The following is a 27,943-nucleotide window of genomic DNA, read 5'->3' on the forward strand; positions in this document are numbered from 1 at the left end:
ACTCTCAGACAGTCGAAGGGTAAAGCGATAGTACAGTCGAGCGGCAAAGCTTGTTCAGCGAGGTGTTTCTATTTAGACTCTTCCACACTGACGATCATCCAGAAGACACTGGAGATATTTCGCCCGTGTAGTTGGTAAATAAATGTCAGAGCGCCCACTGACGTCGCTTTCCAAATCGTCACCTCGGCGCGCAAGAAAAAGAGGAACAAGGATTGCGTGCTCCCCGGGACTTGCGCTCCATGGGCTGCGTTATCCAGAAGCTTGCTGGGACTAAATACATCGAATGATATGAGCATGTAGTCAGTGTTAATTCTGCTTTTCATTCAATTTAGACGTAGTGTTGAGCTTGTGGCTGAAGAAAGGCGCATGAGGCAACACGTTTTCTTCTATATTCAGTTTCATTTGTCCAACTTTAAATTCTAGAGGCAAGCAAATAATCAGACGGCTTTTAATTTTGACAGCAGAGACTCTGACTTACTGGACTGACTTTCCCGAGAGGTTACGCTCTGAAGAACAACGTGTTTATGGATATCTGCGCAGCAAGGAACATCGGGAGTTGTAGGCTTTGCACTTCTGAGTCGATCATGTTGATACCTTGCTTTTACTGTAAACTTTGATAGATGTTTACAGGAAGATTTCGGCGACAATAAGAAATCACAGTTCTGATACGCTCAGACTGACCTCTGGGGAAAGTGGGACGCGCTTTTTCGCCCTCCCTCGTTTTTTTCTCCCGAGACGTCAGGACGGATCTCTATCACGCAATCTGACTCTGCTTCTGTGGTTTAAACAAAGACCAAGTGTTTTGGGATAGCATGGCAATGGTAGTAAATCAATGGCCAGAGAACATTTCTGCAGATCCGGGGTCTCAACTCCAGATATGCGGCCAGGAGCCCGGCGGGGCACCTGGAACACCAAACGGTTCTACCCCAGGGAACGACGCACTTTCCGGGGACAAGATCCCCAACGTGGACTGCATGGTGTGTGGGGACAAGTCCAGTGGGAAGCATTACGGTCAGTACACCTGCGAGGGATGCAAAAGCTTCTTTAAGCGTTCTGTGAGGCGGAACCTCACTTACACCTGCCGGGGGAACCGAGACTGCCCCATCGACCAGCACCACCGGAACCAGTGTCAGTACTGCCGGCTGAAGAAGTGCCTCAAAGTCGGCATGAGGAGAGAAGGTAAGGCTGGCTGCTCTCTCTCTCTCTCTCTCTCTCTCTCTCTCTCTCTCTCTCTCTCTCTCTGCGTGTGTGTGTGTCGGATGTCAGACTGTATTTGTAACACTGCAGACATTTATTTACAAAACGTATTTATGTGCGTAAAGCTGTGCGCAGTATTCTCAGTTTTTAAAACAAGAGTGCCATTAAGTCTGGAATTCAGTCGTAAAAGATGTAAATGTTTCTCTGGTTTCACTTGTTTCATTACTTCTTAAAAACACATTTGAAACAAGAAAACACGAGTGCAGACGAACCCCTATCAAAAGCAGGCGAAAGAAATCAATAGACAAACCGAAGGCAGTCTTCACTTTGACAGATTTGCTCTGACTGCAAGAAAACAATGCATTCAAACCTAAATTCATGTGACGCTCACACAAAAAGATATGTGTGTAAAAGAAAACCTCGTGCCATCTTTTGTTTTGCATGCACCCTGACTGGTTTACGCGTCTTCACTTTTTAGTTATTATTATAATCAGCATGCTTAGACCTTCTCACACTTCACTTTTTTTTTACTGAATCTGAACCATTCATCCCAGCGCTCTCTGTTCCGTGAAATCCTCCCTTTGTCACGCAGTTTTAATTATGCTGTTTGCACACCGACACCCCGAGCCGCTATAAGAGGATGCCGCTACATTTGTTGCATTGTGTTGGATTAACAACGGGTCAGTTAGTGCCAAAGAGGAGCGGAGCAAACGTGCTGGAGAAGAGCTTTCCCTTATGTATTGTCATTCGGTAGCGCTGCATCGAATCAGGAAGCATGAGATTGTGCATATTTAAAATAAGAACCAGCATGTCTTCTGGTTGAGTTATAGATTCATTAAAGTAGTTTCTGCATTTTGGAAAGAAAATAAAGAAGAACGGGGTACTTTTAATTTGACCGATCACTATAATGGAAATGTCATATTACTATTACGCACGATGTTACACAAACTGTGCACATAAGCCATATGCGAACAGGTGAGATATGAGCAGTTAGGTTTTAATTATACCGAGTGAAAAAGTGGCGTGACTTCAGCGGTCCTCAAGAGACTTTAATGAAGATGTCACACTTCGCCGTTTTTTATTTTCCCTCTCAGAGGACAGAATAAGGTCAGCAGCTGCGTCACCGTGAGCAGTCCTCCAAAGGCACTAGGCAGTGGAAGTTGAAGGACAGACCCCGCCGCCTTTTGCCACAGCCAAAATGTAAATAGCAGACAAAGACGTTGGAAATAACCCGCTCTCCTTAGAGACGAGCTGAGAGGAGATGATCCCTCAAGGGTTAGTGTGATTGAAGTCTGTGCCTCTGGCAGTGTATGTGTGTGTTCACTGTACACACAGTATTACCTCATGTTAAGTACCCGCAAGCCACACCAACTCAGTCATGCTCCATTCCGACTGAATGAACCCGAGGAAATCTCCTGACGCGCCGCTGCGTGGAGAATAGCCAGTCCTTCTGATTCAGTCTGTAAGAAGGAAAATGTTAAAGAGCTGAAAAGACATCAGTGAAAGGGAGTTTTGGTCACAGTTTGCACGAAAATATAGTGAAATAAATACGTTACAAGAAAGCAAAATATTAATAATTTAAGCGTAACATCTTAGAAGGCGTTTATGGGAAATGAACTGTTTTACAGCCATTTTTTAAGAATATTTCTTGGCGAGGCTGAGACATTAAAATTAAGCATTTTCTCATCATCTGTAGAAATCACAGTTTTTTTTGTCTTTTGGCACAAATAGATTCTTCTAATTCAGTCGGGCAAAAACCAAAAGTTAAAAAAATGTTTCTCATTTAAATAAAACCTGAAAATATCAGTCGACTGAAGAAAGAGTGTGAAAAAAATCACGAAAGGTCTCATTTTGAAGGCAGTCGCTCATTTACTTGTTTATATTGACCATTTCTGCAGTGTTGGTTTTTAGTTGTGTGCAAAAGGCTTAAATGTGGAGTAGGTCAACTTACACTGGATGAGCTCATCTGTTGGTCCATTTGGGGTCAGTTGGATTAATCGCTGTCTTTAAATCCTCTTTGTCGACAGACTTCTGTTTATCAGCGATCATTTGTCTAGTTAGGACCATATTTGCTAAAGCATATTCATTGTCGGGGAATTTTTTACTGTGATTTTAATGGCAGGACGATTTCCAAATACAGAAGGAAATAGAAGTGAATTAGACGTTTCAGGGGCGTTAAAAACAGCTAAACTGCGTAAACACGATTTTTCATAAACATTAAAAAATAAAAAATAAATCCTGACGTCTAACTTTATTATTCAATCGCGCATTAACCAGCCTAGAAGTTAAAGATGATGGGTGTTAAAGAAAAAGTTTAACGACTTTTAAATCATATGTTCTCTCTCACCGTAGAGAGCATATATAAATATTGTTTTCTTCATATTTTTTCAACAGGCTAAAGTTTTCAAACAGATGCACATTTTTAAATTATGATTTACACAAGACATCTGCTAAATTCCAAAGTTTGACGATACTTTTAAAATAAAGCAGCAGATGTGCATGAAGATGTAGTTTGTTGAGCTGATTTGTCATTCTGTTAATTATTTAGAAGCCTTTTCACTTCCCTTCAAATGTGCTCGGTGATAGCATGTAGGTCATATGTGGGTGCAGTTGGCTAGGACATGTTATGCAATTATTATATAACATGGTTCACCGGCTATTAGGTATTAGGATATGGGAAGATTATGTTTTTGGATAGCAGAGGACAGTTGGTGATTAACCTAGTTTTCATCTTCTCGTCATTCCGCCTCATGTAGAAGCAAGAGAACGCATGCTTCAAGTTCATCAATGACAGCGCTTCATGATATTTCTGCTACAATAAATAAATATTGATCTGCCTGAGAAGTCGTGCTAAAAGTTTTATGAGTGGATTGTGGCAGATTCTGAAATTCTTTGCTTTCAAGTGAGTGGTATTTGTTTCCCAAAGGGGACATTTGACCTCTTTCTGTAGACTGCTGTGTTGAACATAATATCATTTGTTGGAGACTCTTAACCAGGGCACCTTTCAGCAGCATGACAGCAAACATTTCACTGCTGGCTTCAGTAGGAGTCAAGCCCCTAAAACCTTGGCAGTGTTAGTGTCATTGTCTCACCAGGCAGCTACATAGAACCTCCACTTGTTCCTCTGTCAGTGCAGTTTCTAGGATGACTAAGCAGAGAGGCAAAAAGAATCAGCCCGACAGTTCCTTTGAACCAGAGTGAATGTTTTAATTTTGAAACACGCTGCAAGGACGAGCCACTGACTTTAGTGAGGACGGAAAAGACACGTGGGAGTTTACTGCTCTGATTAATTCATTCATACACAGTGATAAGGTCATCTTGTCTCTTGTATGTGTCTTGAATCAGCTGTATGCACGCAACATTTGTGGACACACGCACAGCTTTTGGAGTCTAGTGATAGTAAATAGTCTCAACATCCATTTGTAGCACAAGAATCTGTAATACCCAAACTGAACATGCTCGGTGGGGAGACTGCTGCCTCCTCTGACCCACAAAATGCCAACAGCAGTGAAAAATATAGGTCAACCAAATCTAAAACATTAATAACACACAGGCTGAAGTCAAAGTCCAAAAGTGTGAACCGTCAGGGGCCTCTACGGTGAATAAATACCCTGCTGGAGTGCTAAAGTCTAACACGGTATTAACTAATCCATCCTCCACAGCGAGCAGGCAATTTAACACCAAAACACTGCAGTTTGGCCTAATTTTGGCACTAAAAATCTTTACGTATCCCAGTTGTTTGGCTATCGACAAATTTAAACACTTAACCCCTGTAACTAGACTCATGAGCTAAGTCATTACCAGAGAGCTCTCAGAGGAAAATGACTACCAGTCAAATGGCAAAACCACACAGTTTTCTCCAGGGTTGAAAAATGAAGCAAATGCAAAAGTGCCAAATACTGCAGTTCCTCAGTTAGCCAGTTGAGACCGGTAACAAAAAGAAAGTAATTTCCCATAGATTCCTATTCTACGCCATGAATTTTAGTTTTACAGAGAAAAAAAACACGTCACCCTACTTTTGGGGAACTTGGTGCTCCTTGTTTATATATGTTTAAAAAAATGTTTGGAACTCTATGAAACAGAGGTGGATGTCACGTTTCTGTCATTTGACATTTGGAGTACCGTTACATCCTGGTACCTTACATCTCCCTTCATAAAATCTTGATTCTGATTCTGCGATCCTCTCGTACCTGCTGTCACTCTCATCCAGTTTCCTGTCCTCACAGAGGGAGTGACCCTTACTGTCCAATCAAATTCTTTCCTGTTCTTGCCCTCATTTCCTGCAACTTTTTACATGCTCATTTTAGTGCATGATTTGATCGCTTACACATCCCATCACGTCCCAATCCCTGCTCCAACACACCTGATTCAAATAACCAACTGGGTATTATGTGCTACAGCTGTCTAAATCCGGTGTTTTGCAGTACTGAAACACCTAAAAACCTAAAACAAGCTGTCCCGAGGACCAAAATATAGAACCACTGCTTTACTATTATTGCCCAAAGAAAACTGTCCTAACTAACTAAAAATACTTCTTCACATTTTCTTGAACTTGCATGTGTTTTTTAAAATATGCTTAGCTCAAGTTAAACATACAAAAAAAAGATTTTGTTCTTAGCAGTCGCTAGCATTCTGTCACATGCACATTTGACTCCTGAAATAATTGCTCCACCCCAATGTCAAAGGTCAAACCGTCTGCTACTCATCATTTTACTGAACACTGAAGTGTTTTGTGTCACAAAATAAATAAATACATGGGGATAGTATGATCACCAAAAATTTGGTTTGCTGCCTGAGGGCAACACCATGGCATAGAAGGTTATAAAGTCCAACTTCAAAGCAGAAAAAGGATGTTTACAGCTGTTTTTCGGCACTATAGCTAATTTCCCCTCTCAGAAATATTGTAAGGGGATATTTTTTAATAGCTCACCCTTTTAAACTCCAGTCAAGTTTGAATATTAGGAGTGCGTCTGATTTGACTGATGGGTGAGTGACGACATATGCAGATGCCTGTCATGGTTCGACTGCTAATTTGAGTCGCCTCTCTACTGTGTGTGAGTCACTTCTCTACTTGGTGCCTTTTGAAGCATTTTTAATGCAATGAATTCATATGACCTGCTGTGTGGTAATTATATTAAAAGCTTAAGGATAAATCCGTGTTCCACTTTTGGTGAGTGGAACACGGATTCTAAGATTTTCTTTAAAATCGAATGTGGTCCTGACCAAAATCTGAGTGTTAAGGCTTCAAAAGTTAGCTTCATAAACCAATGGGTGATGCACGGCGGCTACATTCTAGTGATGGGTCGGTCGCGAACGAAATGGCTCTTAGAGCCGGGTCTTTGACGTGAATGACGCGAGCCGGCTCCTTATCGCAAGCTGTGGTTTTTTTTTTCTTTCTCTCACCCTCTCTCTCGCACTTATTTCCGCTTCACTCCGCAGGTGAGCCTTGTGCTTTACGCTGGGAAGAGGGGGGAGGGGCGGTAGTTACACTCAGTTGCACAGGAACAGAGCGGGAGGGAGAGAGAGAGAAAGAGAGCCAGGGACAACAAGGTATAGTGATGATCCACAACTATTTTCAGTTGCAGATGATAAAGGATTCAGAAAGTTTATTCATGCAGGTCCATATGACAAAGAATATGCATGTTCTTTTAGTTTTCATATTATAATTTACATTTAATTGTGTTGTGGTTTGCAGTGTTTTGTGTTGTTTCACTTTAAATTTGTAAAAGGAAAAAGCTGAAAACTTAAATAGTTAAAAGTTGAAATGTGAATAGTTGGTTTTTGTATTATATGATTTATTTATTACATTTTATGTGAAGTGAATAAATAAAAGTATATTTACAGTGGCCCCTACAGACAAAGCACATACAAACTTCAAATCACGTACGAACCCTGGAGCACGTACAAACTCCAAAACACGTAAAAACTCAGAAGCACATAAAAACTCAAAACATGTAGAAAAGACAACAGAAGTGCTCCAGGATGCTAGCGGCAGTGTTGAACTTTTGTTACCTAGTGGCTACACAAGCCAGCAAGTACCAACGACCGGATTTGGTGTGTGGTAGTAACAGGTAAATGACCTTTTTTTTAAAAATTTGACTATATATGAATGCTTGTGTATAAATACACAAACGATACACATATGCTTTCATGCTTTCAATTGTGTAATTTAAGTGATCTAGGTAGCTCTGTTTTGGAAGTTCAGAGCTACCTAGGTCACTTATGCTAGAAATGCTAGAAATGCGTTTTGGAGTTTGTACGTGTTTTGTCTCTAGGGGCCACGTCATATATTTATATATAAACATATATAAATATAACAACTTTTTTTTTTTACATTAGTAATTCCTTTTGTGCATAATTTTATATTATTGTTAACAATAAATTAATTAAAGCAACAAAACAACCTGAAGAGCTGGTTCGGAGCCGAAAGAGCCGGCTCTTTTTAGTGAGCCGAACCGAAAGAGCCGATTCTCTAAAAAGAGCCAGAAATCCCATCACTACTACATTCATCTTTTATAGGCAGTTTATGAGCAAAATATATTTTAAGGTGTTACAATTGTGCCTATAGTATTATCTCCAGTGCTAAGGCGTTGTATTGCTGTGTACTACTGATGCCATTTCTTGCTCATCCCACAGAATCACCAATGCAACAACAGCAAACGTAATGTGACCTTTCTGGTCCATTCACTCAGTCACTCCAGCAAACTGACTCTGAACTGTTTTGCTTGCAACTGAAGTAGCTCAACCTGTTTTCATGTGTCACTCAGGTCACTTGTACTAATGCACAGTCGAGAAAGAGTCATTAAATATGTCAGTCTGTGCGATGTGAACACCCCAACAGCCTTCTCCTTTAATCTGCCACACATGTGTTCCCTAACATAGCACTACTGGGAAGCCATGAACATTTATATTTTAGGGGCTTAGCTGATGATCTTATTCATGCCCGTTGGGTAGAAGTGTAGTAGAAGTATTTATAGCCGTACCAATAAAAGTTGGAGATGAAGCTCTAATGCGCCATAAACAAATGCACCTTTACATGATAATAATTCAAGAGGGACATCTTAGTCCTGCTGTGGCTCGCTGTGTGGTAAATAAAGTCAAGAGGAGGGGCGTGTGGAAGTGTAAATAAGTGTAACATGAATCAGACCCACTGGGCTGAATTCACTTTGCTAATTAATTTAGGAACTGCCTCAACTGCCTGTGCTTGTAACTGTAACTTCGGTCGTTGCTGTGCTTTTTGGAAGTCGAATTTCCCAGAGGAACCCACCCGAGGGATTAATAAAGTTCTATCCTATCCTATCCTATCCTATCCTATCCATCCTCATCAAAGTCTGAGAGAAAGAATGAGGCAACCTCGGCGATGCAGCAAAGCTACCAAACTTCCTCACGCAAAGCTCCTCTCATCCCTCCACGTCTCTTGTCTCTCTCTGTCTGTGTCACCTCACTTCTCTGCCGCTCCTGCACTGCCTCCGGTTTTTCTGCGCTCCCGTTCTGTTGTGTCTCTCACGTTCGCTGCATACCTCAGCTCCTTCATGATGTTTGACAGACAACTGGGGACACAGCCAGTCCTCCTACAGCGTGCAGGTGGTTTGTTCTCAAAACATTTCTCTTAAGATGGAACCAAAAAAAGGGTAGTGAAGTTGAGTGAAGAAATACTATTATCGACCAACTTTTCATTTGTCTACATTTTATTTCTCTTTGAAGTGTTGCATTCATTTATATAGAGCTTTGTAAAACCAAACAGTGAAGTGCAGGAGGCTTAAGATCGCTTTCAAGTGTTGCAGTCAGCCATGACTGCACTGCAGGGTACAGACACCTGCATTTAGTTTGCATACTACCCTGGCAATTAGTAACTGATATTTTTACAACCTGAGCCAGCTTAAACGTGTTGCAATCACAAGACTAACATATCTATTTCACGAGGAAGGAACAGGCCTTCACACATTTTGATAGTGAATATTGGATTGGTGAGGATCAGTGACATGCGTGCTGCAGTTTCTTCGATTTTGGAAGCCTCGTCCCCGAGAGAGAGGGAGGGGGCACGGAAATGAAAAAAAAAAAAAGGTGTGTACAACAGGTAGGCATTTATAGACGCATGGCAGGAAGGCTTGCGTTTGAGGCGTGGTCCTGCTCCTGAACCTTAGATAAAGTTACTTCCAGCTTATGGAATTTAGCAACATTAGCATTCATGTTTGTTTCTTATGAATAAAAGTCTCTCCTTTTAACTCTGCCCTTCACCAGCTCCTGAGAGTAAAATCTGTCTTTAACTACCAAATGCTCCACTGTATTTCCTTGCTGTCTGCTAACTTTTTCATGCCTGACAGGGTGCATGCACTGTTATCAAAGGTTAACATCATTATGTATACAAAATGGAAGATAGAGGAGTACAAGCAAACCAAAATAGTAAAGCTGTGGGCTGACACATTGAAACAACGACCCGTAAAAGTCACACAGCTCATCGGAGCTGAGGGAAGCCGCTCTTTAGGTCCAATAAATGTAAATAGGTTCACTGACAGCTGTGAAATCCACTGTTGTTCTAAAATTTTGTGTCACGGTCATTTTAATAAAGAACTGTTTTGTGATTTCCTGAAGTGCTGGATAAAGTGCTTCATGGTGTTTGTGGTAGCTAAAATATTTCTGTGAGATAAACAGAAGGAATAAAAAAATAAGAGCCTGCTATTGAACAATACCACTCCATGGGCTAGGTGAGTGAACCATGGACCACACAGCACAATATTTGTAGATACCACATAAAGGTCATTCTTTGGAAGAATTAGCACAAAACCCCGAGCTACAGTGTAATCATTATAGAAATAGCTGGCTCAAGTTTTTCTTAAAAAATATGAATGAAAAAAAAAAAAGCCAAAAGATTAATAGCAGTGCTTACAAGCTCCAAGACCGAGAACTGAGAATGAATTCCAAATGAAAGTTGAAAAAAAAAACCCCAGCTAAACATTTAATTATTTCTTTTTTTTAAACTTTGCTTTAATTGCAGGAGTTTCGAACGCCTCACGGACACAAACACACACGTGACCTCTCTCTGTGACATGACTCAGGGACGCAGTTTCATTTTGGGAAACGTGTTTATTGTTTGCTTGCCAGTGGAAGTTTTAGAAATGGAAAAGCTACTTATTAAATGCAGCTATTAGACTGAGACAAATCTATAATGCGTCTGTGTTGCCCCGGCACTGTGACCTTTTAGTCCAAATGTTGATAGGCCTTAATTGTATTTAGCTGCTGTAATTCCACTAACAGTCTGACCCAGAGGCTAATCCAGGGCAGCCAGGCAGCGAACTGTGCTCTCTGCCAGCTGCCATTTGCTGAAGTGGCATTTTGAAAGTCGCAGCTGAAATGTCCCATGGTACCTCTGTTTGCATGCACTTTCCTCCTCTCCCTCATTCTTTTGCCCTCATTTCATGGCCTACCTACACAGGATGCTGTTTTGTTTGGGGTTTTAGGGATGTATTTGCCTTTTTAACTGCTTTCTCTGCCCTCAATTTGGATTCAGATTAATTTTATTTAAGAGAAAAAAACAAAAACTGTTTATCTTTTTAAAGTTACTATCTGACAAGCTCAGTCAATTGCATTAAGGTCAAGCACAGTCCACCAATTAAAAAGCCGGAAACGGATTATGGCACAAACTCAAATCTGACCTTATACTCCCATCCCCCTTTTAATTCTCTGTTTCCTTTTTTTTGTCCCCGGGCATCTGTTTCTATCTAATGTCATTTCTGTCTCTTTTGCTCTCCCTTGGCCCATCTCCGTGTAAATATATCACATCTCTTTGTCTCTGCACTGGCCTTTCTACCTCTCCATTTCTTTGGACCTTACTCCAATCACCCTTCTGCCCTTTCCTTTTTATCTGTTCCAGAGTCTTGTACAGCAGCTGTAGGCGAGTAAAAACAGAGAGCGATGTGTTTTAGTCAGGCGTACTCAAGTGCTCTGCCTCTCAGGCACGAGTGACCCCCACAATGAGGCTTTTGAAAAGTCAAGTGGATCAAGTAGATTCACCAACATCTGCGGGATTAACCACTAATCAATATGAGAACATATCAATAGCTGTGAATTCACAAATAAGGGACATAAGGAGCAGGGGCGGATCTAGAGAAATTTTCTTAGGGTGGCATAGAAATCAAATGGGGTGGCAAAATCGAAGCCCTTTTTTTCATACACTTGTGCAGGTGGTTATATATGGTTAAAATAATCCAAATGCAGTAAGCATACACGTTTTTCATATAAATAAAGTCTATAACTTAATTATTGTCTGTAGCCCACATAATTAAACACTTTAGCTACATAAAACATGTGAGTTTTGATGCTATGTACTGTACAGCCTGTGTGATGAATAAATATGTAGCCCAATAAGTATAAAATCCAGAGAGCTACACAACATGGGGCGGTTCATTTACAAATGCAAGTCTAACTTAGGTTTACACTGTTTGTTGTCAGAAAACAGTCACATTGTTACAGCTTAAATTACACAAAATGTCAGAAATCTGCACTGTCATGAACAAAAATTGAAACCTAATTTTTTCATGATTTGTTGGATTAATCCACTGAGGTCTGAAATACAACCGGCAATTTCTGACTCCTTTTGAGTTTACGTTTGTATTTCACCCTCAAATTGTTTATTTTTTATTCTTTTCCCTTGCCTTGTTTGGTATCTTTTCAGCTCAACTTAATTTAGTTGTTTTGACTGACATACTGCATTAGTATTACTGACCTGAAATGAAATCACACAAATAACTTAAAATCCTAGTAGTATTTTTTTACTGCAAAAAAAAAAAACCCCACACAGACATGTTGAGTAAATTTTTATAACTTGAAATGCAAATATAAAATGTACATTTTGTAAACATATACAACTATTTATCTAAAAATGCAGCCAATACACCTGCTGTTGTTTTTTCATTTTGTATAGGAATTTGTAAAATATTACTAAAACTAAAAGGAGAGAACAATCAGGTGTCGCAATAAGATGCCCCACAAATGATGTGTGCCAGTAAAAAATAAGTTTGTCCACCAAAAGACAGGAGAACAGCACAGGGATAAACCTGCAGCCCTGACAACAGGAGGTGTATCACTCAGCTGGTTTTCTAGTGACAGTGTTTACATTGCAAATGTGCCTTTGTGACATTCATTAGTGCCCTCACCGACACACAAAACAAAACAACGACTACACAACACAACAACTACATAACACAACACACTAAGTATACACTCCACACTAAACGTTACAAATCTGCCACATCTAAAAACTCTCTCTCTCACTCGCTCTGTCTCATAAACATGGCTTGCTATGGGCTGAACCATTTGTTAATGGTGCAGGGGGGGAACACTATGCAATATATTCAGTTTTAGCATTTATATTCACTGTTGACTGTAACTACACTCAAACTGTTAATGCTATCTTATTTTAATAAACAACACTGTCATATGCAAAACTGGGGTGACACTTGGGGTGGCAAGGGATCATTTTAGGGTGGCACTTGCCACCCCATGCCACCCTTCTAGATCCGCCCCTGATAAGGAGCAGCGGGGTCTAAAAAAAAAACCTGTTTCTTTCAATTTAAATTGTGATGAATTTAATAAATTCCTCTTGGAGTTCAGGCGCACTGTTTTACAATTTACTCAGTGCATAAAGGGGAAAGTCAAAAGTAGTTAAAACCAGGTTGTTCGCAGTAGAAGATTTTTTTTTACATGAAACCAGGACAGAGTGACAGATTCAGGTCACAGAAGTGCTCTGACTTAGATATGGACCAAAGCGCCTTTTGAGTCTGTCTCCCTAAAGAAGTTACCAGACAGAGTCTTTTTAAAAGTGCCCTTTTTGGGATCTGCTACACTGAAAAAAATAATCAGTGGGATAAACATAAAAAAATTATTGTAAGCGGTTGCACGAAATTAAGTTATGTTTGGTTAACCTTAGTTTTTTATGTTATACCTGCACACATTTTTCTGGTAACACGAACATGACTTTTTTATGTTGTTGTTATGTTTTTCATTCCGGTCAAATATTTATAGAAACCACTTGTTTATCAGACATGAACTTTTTGTGTTAATTGTATTGGACTACTATGTGTTATATTGACAAGATTATTTTATGGTAAGCTTATTTTATTTTATAACAAATTTCTAATATATAATATATAATCTAATATATAATTGAGTGTTCAATAAATAAAACTAAATTAAGGCTGATCTTACTGTATGTACTGTACACTTTCTCTCAATCAAAGAAATAAGCAAAACATTTTTGAACAATGACCTGTATTTTTGAAAATACTACACAGTTGTAAAAATGGACTTTCAATTCAGGCTTCCAAAATATACATGAGTCATATTTGTACAATGCATCTCTTGAAAAACATTCCACAACATTCCTCAAAGTTATCTGCTGGAACCTGAATTCAACATTGTGGGGCCTTATGACATCGCACTTATGTAAAAAATAGTTTTTTAAATGTAAGAACCATAAGGTAAGGTAATATGGCAACAGGGGTGTAATTATTAAAATGACACAAAGAAGAGACTTAAAATAACATTATAACCCACAGGCACACAACCAAGAGACCTAAACTGATTAGTATTGGCTTGCTTCTATCACTAAACATCACAATCACTAATACTACACGATGCAATCTGTTTGTAGTGGTGCACCTTGGGAAAAAAATTGCAAATTGGTGAAATTGGTGCAAGGCGCCATTTCCATTGAGAAAAATGGACATTCAAAGTTTGAATTTAAAAACAAAACAAAACCATGGCTTGAAAAGTGAAAACTGCAGTAATAAAGGCCCCAAGTTGAAAAGTGCCAGAAAAATAAGTTTCACTATGTACTGCAACTTTACCAGTGCTGGCTTAAAAGAAAGGATGGTACATATTCGAAGAGGTAAACATGTTGTTCCCACATCATAACTGGAAAACTGTTCAATCGTACAGTCTGGTCCTGAGAACCTGGGCCTTCTTTGAAAGGCTGTTCCTTTTGAGCTCCATAACCAGTTTCTATAATACCTCGAAGGTATACTTTTCCAGTGGGTAGGTGAGGTTCAAAGTGTACATTAGTCCAAACAGCATTGCAGCTGCTAGGGTATAGTTATCCAAATCCTGCCAGACTCTCTGGCCTTCAAGGACTATCCCGATGTCCTCAGGGCTGCCATTGGCATCTCTTGACTTTATGATGTAAATTCCCATGGTTGTTTCCTTATTAGATCGTTGGATAATGGCTTCATCTGTGGCCTAGAAAATGCAGAATTCCAAAATTTAATTAAACAGAACACTGGTCAAAGAACATTATACCAAATCTTATTTTAATCTGTGTCACTATTCCAAAAAATGTTAACATTAACACATTAGGTGAACAAAAATGGATTCATTACAGCATGTGATTTGAGTCCTCAGAATGCTTAAAAAGGTAATGCATGAAGTGAAATCTCCATGCAAAGAAGCAGAATACTGTCAGAGCATAGAGAGGTGTTCAACTATGAACTCCACACATCGTTCTGATGCAGGTAAAAGAAAAAACAAAAACAAAAAACGCACCCATGGTAAATTGTGAAAATCCCAGGTGATTTTCAACATACTCCTGGCATAGAGTGACAAGCAGCATTTTGTTAAAATTATTATTTTCCCTAAAGTGTATACACAAATTATTTTTTTCTTACCTGGGCCGTGGGCTCCAGAATGTTCTGCAGTCTTCTTCCTATTTGTCCTCCTCGCCTTTTGAAGACCTTTATGAGTTTGTCAGATAGCACATCTATCTGCGAGAGTAATCTGGACTGCAGTGGCATGGTGGTAATGCGCTTAAACTCTGCATTTATCTAAAAAGACAAGTTGTCACATAAAAATGCTGTCAAAATCTCAAATCTCACAAGGTTACATCCACACAAAGTTGTTATTTTTTGTCATGTTACTATTTATTAGCTATGGGTCCCATGTTGCTGAGCAGTTCCATAGTTGCCCTTACTTCCATACCACCCAAAGCCTGTTTGCAATCACAGCAGTTGCCTCTTTCTGGCCATTTTGCAGTTCTGCCAAATGACCCAGAAACTACATCTATTATTGTCATATACACATCAAGGTCTTTCATTAATACTTAGTTAAATTAGTTAATTTGACCTTTCCAGAAAATTTACCTTACAGAATGTGAGATAACATATGCAAATCTTCACCCCCCCCCACAGAGCCCACCCCATGGCAAACTAGCTTATTTAACTGTTTAACTAAAACATTTTAGGTACAACCAGTTAACTAAATGGACACGAGTTTGTTAGTCTGTATTCACTGAGAAAAAACAAGCGAATGTGACTGGGCACACACTGAAAAAAAGCTAATGCACATAATATTGTCCTGCAGCTTAAGCTAGCATTATCGTTAGTTAACTTAAGGAATGACTTGTTTTTTCCATTATGTTGCTCAACAGGAATTCATGAGAAAAACTTCCCCATATAATGGATGTTCTCTTCGTTTCCTCTCAAACATGTAGTTTTCAGTTTACCTCGACAAAGTAAAGCTCAGCACCAAACGTAAACGAAGCAACGACAAAAAATGGCGGACTGCCACAGTGAATTTTCCCTCGCAGAACACGCCCTGGGGGGGGGGGTGGAGTTTCAACAGAAAACACAACTATTTTCTGTTATTTTGATATGACTGGTTTTAAAAGACTGAACATCCTTCTAAAACAAGTGAAAGGCGTGAGACTTAATTATGTTTAGACCAAAAATATAACTGATTCATGTTGGATATATTTACTGTATTTTTACTAATTTAACAACGTCATCATTGCATTAGTCGCTTCATGCTATAGCATTACGCTTACATTAGCTTGAAGCTCAAGGTCGTCATTTTATTTAATTTCTTTTTCTGGGCTTACAAACAGGACACACAACATTTAGATAACCGTTACACTGAATCTTGGGTCTGTGTTGAGTCTTCCAGCTGCTGACTACAGAAGCTAGATTGACCTTTCAGCATGTTTATAGCGGCTGTGGTTATGTGCTGGTAATGTTACCGTGTGTGAGCAGTCACATTGGCAGCAGACATGTTTCAACAAACTAGTCATATCCCGGCCCTACATTAGCTTGTTTAATGGTTAAGACACTGCAGGTACCACCACTTACTACAGACACTGATGCAAGTTTGTAATAGTCTGTTAATTTAGACTGAAAGAATATACAAACAATATTAACTCACATTATGTTAATTACTAATTTGCTTATCGCATAATTTCGGTTACCATTAGCTAACTGGAGCCTAACATTGGCCTTTCATGGTTTTCGATAAACAGCCCACATACCTGTAAAATAACAACACCCCAGTAAAAGTCCACATATATAAAGGGTCTACACTCTTTCTCACTGGTGTGTTAGCTTTAAAATCCTATTTACCTTCAAGTGTAAAACTCCAGATGGTAGTAGATTTTCCAAAGCGAGAGACAAAAATGGCGGACAGTGCAGCCGATTTTTCCTTTCCAGGGGGCGGAGCTTGAGGATAAAACACGACTAACTTGTTTCTTTTCAACATGATTTGTTCTAAAAGAATGAATATTCTTAAAGAATATGTGAAAATTAAAAGACAAAAATATGTTTAGATGTGAAATTTAAATTAGTCATGCTGGATATATGAAGTAATTCTATGCAGATTCAACAACCACCCTATTGCATTTTTTTCAGTGTACAGCATTTTTATACTATAAGCTAAATAAAGGATGCATGTCACCTGCTGTTTTGTAAAAGGCCATTGTGTTTTATTTTATTTTATCCTATTTTTTATGCTGCAAAAGACACGAAAACCATCAAGAGGTCCAAATTCAGTGCTTAGAATTAGCTGTAGTGAAGGTTAGCTACCAGCAGCAGCTGCCTGTGTTGGCAACTGCCTGTCAGTTAATGCATACATTTAAGCCTTTAGAAAATGTATACAGTACATTAAAAAAATCACCTACTGTGCATTGGAATGAAGGAGGAAGTTAGCCACATGTTAGTTTCATCTCTGAAGTTCATTATAGGATTCTGTGGGGTTGACTCACTTAACCCCATGTGGTCACTGGAGAAAGTGCAGTTTTTAGCATTTCTTTTTAGCCTTTTTAGCTGTATTTGGCTTTTAGAGAAAGCAACTTTATTCACCTTAATTTAACACAGTTCTTGGTGAACAAATTAGGAAGTCAGCTGATGTTTTCACAGAGAAAAAGTTTGCAAAAGACAAGTTCAGGAAAGCCTCCCAGTAAACTGCAAATATGAACATATTTCTCAGATCCATTCTCCTTTACCATCATCAGAGTCACCCTTTAACCATGTTGTTATTGATTCAATCGCAAAGTTAAAGATTTCATAATCTTTGAGAAGTACATATTCCAACCTGAACCCCAATGTTTCCTGTGTGTCTCTAAGATGTCTCTGTGCAAAAACCTCACTGTCAGATTATATACATACATATATACACAGATATATTTTTCATTAAGGGATTTTGAATGGGTTTAAAAAGGCAAATAAAAAAATCTTTGTGTAAGAAGGAGTTATAAGCAACATTTTCTCTAATCTGGAAAATCATTCACAAGCCTGTATTACAATAAAATGTCTGACTGAAAGGATCAGCAGTGTATGATTTAGCAGTCTTTCACTTCACACTTAAAGCACCTCAGAGTGACAAAAAAACCATATTTGGCCAGGTAATCTCTGTGGAAATTGCAACGACTTGCTCCCGGAGCACTTTCACTCCTGCTGCTCAGAGTGCAGTTTTATTTTCCCTTGTTTGTGAAATCCTGCAAAGACAGATGCATGTGGCTAATCTGACAGCCATCTTTTGCAAAGCGAGACAGGAGCCGCTGGAGTGCAAGCGACGAGGAATGTCCCGTTGTGCAACATTGTCTTTGAGACAGGCAAAACCTCTTCATAGCTCAGCAAAGTGAGACTGCGCTGTTTGCCAGAAGAGATCACATTCTTTTTTCGGGCACACGGGTTGACACAAGTTCACAAGGAAAACTAGTACTTTGAGGTCAACACCTTTTGTGCAGAGGTATTTTTTTCTGTTAAAAGGACAGGCTAGAATTAAAGGCATTTTTATAACTTATGAGTGATTTGACCTCTCGTTTTTCCAGACGTGCCATGGTGCGTTCAATTGGCACAGCTGCTGTGTGTGAGGTGACAGGTGATGGAGAGTTAAAAAGCATTTTCCAAGCCCTTCGTCCTCCCTTTTCTTTCACCCCCTCCCTCCACCTGTCTCTTTATGTAAACCACAGCTTTCTATCTGAAGCCCCATCTCGGGCTATATTCAAGCACATTGAACTCTGCACCTTCTCTCTCTTTCCATCGCTCCACTCTTCCCCAGACCTCGCATCGCCCCCATCTCCCTTTTCTCAACTTATCACCTTCCACTCACTCTTTCTCCTCCTTATCTCACCATTTCAGCCTTTTGCCTCATTTTTTCAACCCCTCTTTGCATTTTCATTGCGTCTCTCCTCTCGCTTGCCTTTCTCGCTGGCTCTGTGTAACTGAAGATGGAGTTATTAGTCAGACAGTGGATGACTGAACAGGTGTTTTCCAAATGGGCCTTTGAGCACTCGCCGCATCATCATTGCTCCACACCAGAGGGGGGTGGGGGTGGAGGTTAGGGCTTTGTGTGTATGTGTGTGTGCAAGAGCTTGGCCTCTGCGTGCCCCTTTCACCTCAGGCTGGGCCATTTGCCAGTGCAGGGACTGAGGGCGGGGGTGTTACCGTACGTATCCATGAGTGTGTATGCATGTGTGGGTGCATAACATATGTAGGTGTGAAGAAGTGTTATATTTTTACCAGCTGCTGCTTGTCGTTACTCATTGAGGCACAACAGCACTGTAGAATAGCCTTGGCCTGGCCACTTTCCATCCCTTCGCTGAAAAGACGAGCGCTGACACTTTTAGGGGTACGAGAAATGTTGTGTTGCTACACTTGTCAACCCTTAACCCCCATCCTGCCCCCCCGATCACCCGGCACATTTGACATGCTCAATTTGCTTCTTTCTTCTCTGTCTTCGTCGCGTCTCCCTTCTGTTACTCCTGCAGGTTTTTAGGACCTTGACCGTGCAGCGCCCCTTTGGATGTAGTAATTCTGTAAACTACTATAACAAGCTTGCTAAATGATAAAAGTTTCATAACAAACTGATGGAAGATTGCAAAAAACACAGTTCTTGGCCTGTCTTCCAGAAACATCCAGCGGCCTGCTTCCAGAGGAAACAGTGGATCTGGAACACAGATATGAGTTTATATTAGTGTGCTCCAGTCCCATTTAGTCCTTAATGACTTGTGTAATTAAATAAAAATGCTGAAGCACTGTTAAAAAGTCTCAGGTTCACCCAGATAAAAGTTCAACTCATCCTCTTCTTTGTTTTCAAACAGCAGTACAACGAGGACGTACATCAAACTCCCAGAGCAGTCCAGGGCAGTACCTGAACAATGGCACCGACCCGTACAACGGCCAACCCTACCTGTCGGGCTTCATCTCTCTGCTGCTTCGCGCTGAGCCGTACCCAACGTCTCGCTACGGGGCTCAGTGTATGCAGGGGAACAACCTCATGGGTATCGAGAACATCTGCGAGCTGGCGGCCAGGCTGCTGTTCAGCGCTGTGGAGTGGGCCAAGAACATCCCCTTCTTTCCTGATCTGCAGCTCATGGATCAGGTGAGTGTGAAGAATGACCAGAGTAGACCAAACCTAATGAGAATGAGACCAGGCCAGGCTAACTGCTTTCTACTGTTTTCAGTCTTTATATTGGATTAAGTCACACAAACATGAGAGCGGTATCTGTATTTCTTTTCATCTAACTCGCAATAAGAAAATAATTTTATATCTATATATCTATATATATATCTATATAGATATATAGATATATATATATAGTTCTACAATGGTAAATTGTTCCTTAATAGATCATGCACAGAGAAATGCCAGAAAACAAAAAAAAGTAAAGTAATAACTCATAGTTCAAAACACTATTTTCAAGCTACTGGCTAAAAATTCATAAAATGTCATCCCCACTTACATTTTGAACAGAACTAAGCTAATAAATATTTGAAAAACACATTAATATTTTTATTCCTCTTTTGTTAACCATCATGTCGCAGCACATCTGTTTTGGCACAAACCTCAACTCCCAACATTTGGTTCAGATCGACCTGACATCAATCATGCATATATAGATTTATATCAGCTATAAAGTCTTGGCACAGAGTAATCCCCTGACCTATAAATATTCACATGCACCTCTGACAGACATAGTCATCACAAATATGTCCGCTGTATCTGCACCAAATCATTAACATATCATTAATGTCAAGTTCACATGTTGAATATTTCTGACCTGTAATGTCAGCATGCACTCAGGTGTTTTCTGCAAACCCCACTCTTTTTAGACATGTTATCAAAATCCATGTAGGTTTTCTCTTTTCAATATCAAAGCGCTGATATTGTGTCAAACACTGTCTCAGAGATACACAGCGGGTGCCCTTTGGCATCTGTGTGTGCAGGTCTGTCACTGTTCAATTCAATTCAATTCAATTCAATTCAATTCAATTCAATTCAATTTTATTTATATAGCGCCAAATCACAACAAAAGTTGCCTCAAGGCGCTTCATAGATACAGAGAAAAACCCAACAATCATATGAGCCCCTATGAGCAAGCACTTTGGCGACAGTGGGAAGGAAAAACTCCCTTTTAACAGGAAGAAACCTCTGGCAGAACCAGGCTCAGGGGGGGGCGGGGCCATCTGCTGCGACCGGTTGGGGTGAGAGAAGGAATTCCACATGTGTAAAGGACCCCTTTGGATCACATTTAAAACTATATGTGTAACTTTTCCAGCATCCAAAGTTAGTGGTGGGAAACATGCAAAGTAGAACTTCAAGTCTAAACCTAACCAGTAAAAAAGAAGTAAAAATAGAAATCCCCAAATGGGACACAAACTGTATTCTCCTGGCAGACAAACTTGTGACTTGCTCCATCGCCCCTTTAACCTCCTACTTTGTGGACTTTGTAGCTTTTGCAAGGAGAACTATTGACACTCGCCATTCAGTGTTACTGCGGCTGGTGCAGAGGGCACAGATGCTAAAGGACACTCTGTGCTTATCTCGGTTATACCGGCCAAATCTGATAGAGCAGCAGTATTTGATGCCCTAGGATGACAACTTGTTGGGTCACCTCAATAAATTCTAATTATTTTTTTAATGTTTAACCACATCTCCAAACATGTTTCTGTTACATAAGAAAAGTTTAATCCTCTTCTACCTGTCACAGTGCATGCTTTCTCACCCTCTTGTATCCTTTCCAATCTTTTAAAAGTAACAATAAACACCTCATCAGACTAGCTGTCTAATTTCTGACGGGTAGGCGTGTCAGGAATGTTCTGTCATTCCACCGTTTCTGTGTGCTTCCCTATTCTGTAGTGAATAGGTACCTGTTTGAATGAATGAAGCTCTTGTATGTAATTTGCATTAAGTATTGGATAATGTTACCAAATTCATATCATCTCCAGGTGATATGTGGTGGTTTAAATGACCGAATGTTAAATATACCCTGTGTCCTTCTTCGCTCTGGATTAATGTGTATGTGTTGCTCTCTGGTTACATGTCAGTGATGGGTGTAAATGCTGTCTGAAGCCTGCTGAACTCTAACTGGAGGGCACTCAAAGTGCTCAAACTCTGAGCAATTCTCAAAAGGGCTGTCACAGTTTTAGGCTTCAGACACATTTTGCCTTTATTCATTTTATATTTGCAACTAAAAGCAGAAAGGCCAAAGCCAAATTAGTCATCCACATGGGTAATCTGAACAAAAGTAATAATCATCCTATACCGCTTGTTTCTAGGTGGCTCTGCTGCGAATGTCATGGAGCGAACTCTTTGTTCTAAATGCTGCCCAGTGCTCCATGCCGCTTCATGTGGCTCCTCTGTTGGCAGCGGCCGGCCTGCACGCATCACCTATGTCAGCAGAGCGTGTTGTGGCCTTCATGGACCACATCCGAGTCTTCCAAGAGCAGGTGGAGAAGCTGAAGGCCCTGCAGGTCGACACAGCTGAATATTCTTGTCTCAAGTCCATTGTGCTCTTTACATCTGGTGAGTTTAAGTGAAAAAATGGGAAATAAGTAGACTTAAGTAAAGTAATATATGGAAATGGTTTGCACATTCTCTAGAAATGTAAAAACAGCTGGATTACCAAGTTGCCACTATTTCATATCATTGCGTGAGCTTTGAACCGTTGAAAGCACCTCTGATCGTCCTTTAGATCAGCTGAGAGGGTATAAGACCGATGCCATCTGTGTCCTGTGAGTATGTTTTGCTCAGGGAGGAAGGGAGGAATTAGCATCCTGCTAATCTGATTTCTACTGGCACGATAGCATTGTGTTTACTGAACATGTAAGCTTACAGTATCATGTTAACAACATAACCTGAATTAGATGGCCAGTAGCAGGGTTATTACACACATTTAAACACAGCCAAGGCAAACATTTGATCACGATGTTCTTAAGCAGAGAGAAAAACGACCAGTGAAAAGAATAAAACAGCACATAAGGATTCCATTATATTTTTGTCATGACAACATAATAGTGGTGTAGATTAATTTAAATGACAACTATAAATCATTAAAATGCTGTGCAAAGGTGCTACCTATACCTGCTACCCATAGGTGATATAAAAAAAATGCTCAGATTCATCCTAAAAGTTGCAAATACAAGCTTTAAGAAAGAAACAAAAGGTTTGTTAACACAAACCCCTGTACGACATACACCTTGTCTGAGGTGCATTTGAATGGAAACCAGTACTATGGCTGACTGAGAGGTGACCTCTAATGCTGCAGTAGATTGTGTCTCATTGGCTCCATATGTAAATGCTGCTGTTAGTCAGTCATGGTCTCTGCCCTCCATGAATTTGACTGTAATTTGATCACTTTGTCATACTGTAAAAGGCAGCTCTTGACCCCTGTGAGCTGCTCGTGCCTCACTTGAACCTCTTTGTTTTGCTAAATAGAAGAATAAGCTTTCACTACGCATTATAAACTTTGCATTTGTATTTTGAATTCTGTCCATTTGTGGGAACGACTCTTTGAAAAGCAATTTATTTCTTAATTTACAGTAGCAAAAAGAATCTGTTTATATAAAGTTCAAGAAACAACAGATTCATTATATTGTATTGTTGCATGCCTACTATTTGGACCCAAAAATCCAGTGTTATAAACCCCTTATTATACACAGTACAGTACTCGACAACAAAGAAAATGCCTTTATGCTAGAATAGATTTGTCGGTTTGCATCCAAAGCTTAGAAAAACAGGGCTCTTGAGCCTCACAACCTTACATTATGTGGCAATATGTCCTCCCCACTGAGTGACAGAGAGAATTAAATCAAAATATAATAGTTTTACTTCTTGGCAAAACCCCTGGCATCTGCATTGTTTTGATCCTGCTTATACACAAAGCCTGTTGAGGTTTATCCCAGCAGTCACTGGGCTCCAGTGTCAGCCAAAATACTGTCACATCTGGGATATTTCAGAGAGAGATCATGCTTTGTGACCCAGGGGGAAATGGATGGTGAAGAAGCCAACACTGAGATGTCTATCGTCTGTGTTATTTTACTGCTTTTTCCCCCCTTTCCCATCTTGCATGGCTTGTCAGATTCACTCTCTGCCTACTGAGCATCTTCACCAAGCTCTCTGTATGTAGGTAGCCAAGGATCCTCCTCTCCCTTCTTTTGCCTGTTTTCATCAGCCATCTCGCCTTCATGATCCCATCTATTATTAAAACCAGTCATCCACCCCTCCTCCCAACGCTCCCCAAACCCTAAACTCCAAGACCAGCACAACCCAAGCCCCAGGACCCCTGCCCCCACCACAGGAGTTGAATTATGTATGGTGCATTTCAGTGAGAAGGAGGATTCGCCATGACCTACATAACCCCTATAGCCCTAAGCATCCCATGTGACCTCCCTATATGCGCAGAAGCACATGTATACACATTAAAAAGCTGCACATCTTGGCAAGACCCTCGAACAGGATATTGTATGTCTTTGTGAAATATTCACACTTTAATGATCAAATCCTGAATTTGATGTAAACATGCACACACCGTAAATAGACCTGTTAATAAATCTGACCCTTGCAGACCTGGTAGGATGACCTAACAAGCTCAGACAAACACCAATTGTCTCCCACCTCCCTCTGAGTCCCCTCCCACCACTCCCCCTGTGAAGCCCAGTCCGATCAAGCTACATCAGAGAGCGGGCATCTCAGTCCTGCCACCCTGATCCTTCACCCCCAATGACCCGGTGAGTGCCCAAGGATCAGACAAAAGAACACGGCACTTGGCGTAGAAGGGCACCCACAGAGCTGTCGCTTCAGCACACGAAGTGGTTTCAGTCACACAGACAGCTTCGCTAATCCCGACCGGGCAGTGACTGCCTTGTCACGAAGGACTCCAAAATGGTCGGGCTGACAAAAACGCAGTCCATCTGCCTCCCGAGTGGATGGAAATACAACCAAAGTGGGAACAATTATTCACCCGGAATGATGAGAATAGCGGCTGCTGGGCGGGTGGGGAGGGATTGACATGCTTGATTAAAATATGAGGTGAATTAATTATTTTTTTGTGGAACTGAGGCAGGGTTTTACACAGGGGACAGATCAAAGTGTGAGAAGACAAAGGAGACCTGTGATGCAGGGTGACGGGTTAAAACTCACGGGCCAACGCCTTTTAACCGAAAGACTAAGCTTGAGAATAAATAACCCTCATCGAATACCTGCCTTCAATATGTGGGTTCACGCAGGGGGCAGGGTCAAAGAGCACTCCCACTTCTCGTACAGTATGTGGCAGAGTACAGTAGAATGCGTCTTTGTTTTGAGTTCACACATCTCTGACCTGCTTTGCAAAATCCCCTGTGATCTCCGCTCCACACACAGGGTGTGAAAAGCACCGCGTGCTGCGTTACACACTCTTGGTTGTGCGAGACTCTTGCCCAAGGTGGGGGCCGGTGAGACGAGAGGTAGAAGGAGTTGGAAGGCAGAAAGTGTCTCCCCAGCTGAGGAGAAAGTGAACACAGACCACAGGGGTGGAAGTAGATCTCCGCTGTGACAACCTTGATTTTGTCAAGTTGTAGCCAGATTTCTCTGAAAGGAAAATGCCCTGTTACATCCTGGTTCTTTCTGGCAATGAATAAGTATTAGGTGAAGACACCACTCTGCCACATACTAAAAGGTTTTGTTAAAATCTTGCACAATTGAAGCTTCTTTCACTAAGAACAAATTTCATCATATGCCAAACAGTATTAGCCTAACATAACATTAATCCAGAACATTAGTAACCAAAATATGGTATGAGAAGTCATTTTTCTTATGCAGTTATTCCTCGTCCTGCAATTCTGACTTACGTTTTGACACATGACATACTGGAACCCGCAGAACACTGGTTATTATTCCATGGCTAACACCTGATTTATCCTTCAACATAAAATCTACACAGTAAGCTCCACAACAAAGACTTTAACTGAACAAACACACACATCCACACATGTGCAATAACACTAAGTGCAATAATCTTTTCTGGCATCGTTGTATTTTTACTCAGTTGTATATAGCATTCGTATTCTATTTTTATCTTATTGTATATTTTTATTCTATTTTATTCTACTGTATATAGTATATTATTTTATTCTATTCTGTACAGCTGTGTACTGTATTTATTCTTATTGTATTCTAATTTTTGCGTCATAACTTTTGCACTGTCCACTTCCTGCTGTGACAAAACAAATTTCCCACGTGTGGGACTAATAAAGGTTATCTTATCTTATCTTATCTTATAATGTAGCCGCAAACCCCTCTGACCCATCAGTCTAACCTAGCAAATGCAAAGCAGCCCACAACTACTCTGGTTGGCCTAAAATTAAATGAAAGTCAGTGTGTCACAAAACTCACCTTAATGTCATACAGTCATTCTCACAAAAAGACTACTGCTTAAGTTGGATAAATGCTTATATCAGTTCTAAATCTTCACTTTGTATTCCTTTCTACTAGACGCCATGGGCTTGTCAGACGTCGCCCACGTGGAGAGCATCCAGGAGAAGTCTCAGTGTGCTCTGGAGGAGTATGTAAGAAACCAGTACCCCAGCCAGCCGAACCGCTTTGGACGCCTCCTCCTCCGCCTGCCGTCCCTGCGCATTGTCTCCTCTCCAGTCATCGAACAGCTGTTTTTTGTGCGCCTCGTCGGCAAGACTCCAATTGAGACGCTCCTCCGTGACATGCTGCTCTCGGGCTCCAGCTACAACTGGCCCTACATGCCCACAGTACAGCGAGAGCGACCGATCTCTCTCCACTACAATGAGAATGGGCCCTGAAGTGGAAGGACAGACCAAGGAGAAGCTACGGGGGAAATTACGGTTGAAGGCTGACCTGACTGCTCATCAATCCATCTCTCCTTCCCTTCATTGTCTGCGTTCAACTTCTCAGCTTCCCAAGAAGAAGTATCTCCCTCACCATTCCGCTTTAAACACCGACATTGATACACCATCATCCCAGTTACACAAGCCAGGCTAGCTTTCACTATCGCTAATACAGAGACTTTGTGGCCCGTTGCAGCTCCTCAGCCGAGTCTACATTTGAGATGTGGCGTGAGATGGACAGGTTGGTAGAATGGGTTATTGCGCAGTTCACCAGCAGGTCTGTTGGACTCACTTCAGATGTCATTCTCAAAAACCATGCAAACAATTTCAGCGAGCATTTGCTTCATTTTCGGTGATACACCTACACATACGGAAACTGTGTGCTAGCATCTGCGTACGAGCATGGAGAATACTGAGCAAGGGCTTTACCAGTGGGACAGCCAAGAGCACAAAGCCTGTTGTAAATATACCAATTTTTAAAAAGAGAAAACCAGAAGCCATTAAAAAAAGACAAATGCCAAAATGTCTTGAACTTTTGCAGAGGATGTTTTATTGTGTGTTTGTATTAGCACTGTTTATATGGAGAGAAAACCCATGATTGTGTCCATATGTACAGTATATCATCGATTCATAGACATCTAAGGCATATTAGGGTTCAATTGGGGAAGCTCAGGTTCAGAGGGTGGGCAGACGGGCATGTCAATATCAGAACAAAAAAGACAAACCCAGCAAATTTTACACTTATCAGCAGCCTGTGCCAAAGCTGACAAATCATACGGTTTGGAGTATTTTTGTGATAGTGTTGGCTATTAAAAGAAAAGTTTGGTTTGTCTATAATTTGACTTGTTGTGGGGTCTGAGGGGCGAGAAGGAGTTTGTAATGAATACAAATAAAAGCGTAGGCACTTGCATTGAAAAGTAGTCAGTTTGAATCTGCAGAATCACAGCACTGGTAGATTGTTTCTACCCTTACCCTGTTTGACTGAAGTATATTTTTTCTTACTCTAAAGACCCATGGTGTTAACATCGGGGTGGCAAAGCTCATCCTCCTTATTGTCATTACTTTTTTTTTTTTTTGTCAGTATTGGACCCTTTAGACAGGGGAGTGGGAGGGTGGTATGGGCTTTTACAAAAGTAGCTGTACTTGCCTTAGAACAAAGATTCTGTCACTGAGCATTTATCTTATGACTGTGCCATAATCTCTCGTTACCTGTTATAACAGGTATTATGTCCTGTCAGGATTGGAAATGAGTTTGCATGAAGTTAAAATGTGATGTGCAACATGTCATTGAAGAGTCATGCACAATCCAAATATTTTAATTGAGTTAATGCAGAATCCCTTCTGCTTTTTCTTATTATACACACACACACACA

General features: G+C 40.6%; 1 protein-coding gene across 1 annotated transcript; it reads left to right on the plus strand.

The window, feature by feature from the left end:
• On the plus strand, positions 1-27,943 carry nr2f5 (nuclear receptor subfamily 2, group F, member 5). The gene is made up of 4 exons (XM_085366692.1): positions 1-1,179; positions 19,556-19,836; positions 22,014-22,260; positions 26,206-27,943. Exons 1-4 carry the CDS (start codon positions 813-815, stop codon positions 26,523-26,525), a joined length of 1,215 nt encoding a protein of 404 aa, XP_085222818.1. The 5' UTR covers positions 1-812; the 3' UTR covers positions 26,526-27,943.

The sequence above is a fragment of the Diplotaxodon limnothrissa genome, linkage group LG11 (genome assembly GCF_057381915.1).
Source record: "Diplotaxodon limnothrissa isolate DT_005_m linkage group LG11, D_limnothrissa_male_GT1.1, whole genome shotgun sequence".
NCBI classification, from domain to species: Eukaryota; Metazoa; Chordata; class Actinopteri; order Cichliformes; family Cichlidae; genus Diplotaxodon; species Diplotaxodon limnothrissa.

Coding starts and splice junctions, on each gene's coding strand:
- nr2f5 (XM_085366692.1), top strand. CDS start 813: ATGGCAATGGTAGTAAATCAATGGCCAGAGAACATTTCTGCAGATCCG. Junction 1,180..19,555: donor AGTCGGCATGAGGAGAGAAG/GTAAGGCTGGCT, acceptor GTTTTCAAACAG/CAGTACAACGAGGACGTACA. Junction 19,837..22,013: donor ATCTGCAGCTCATGGATCAG/GTGAGTGTGAAG, acceptor GCTTGTTTCTAG/GTGGCTCTGCTGCGAATGTC.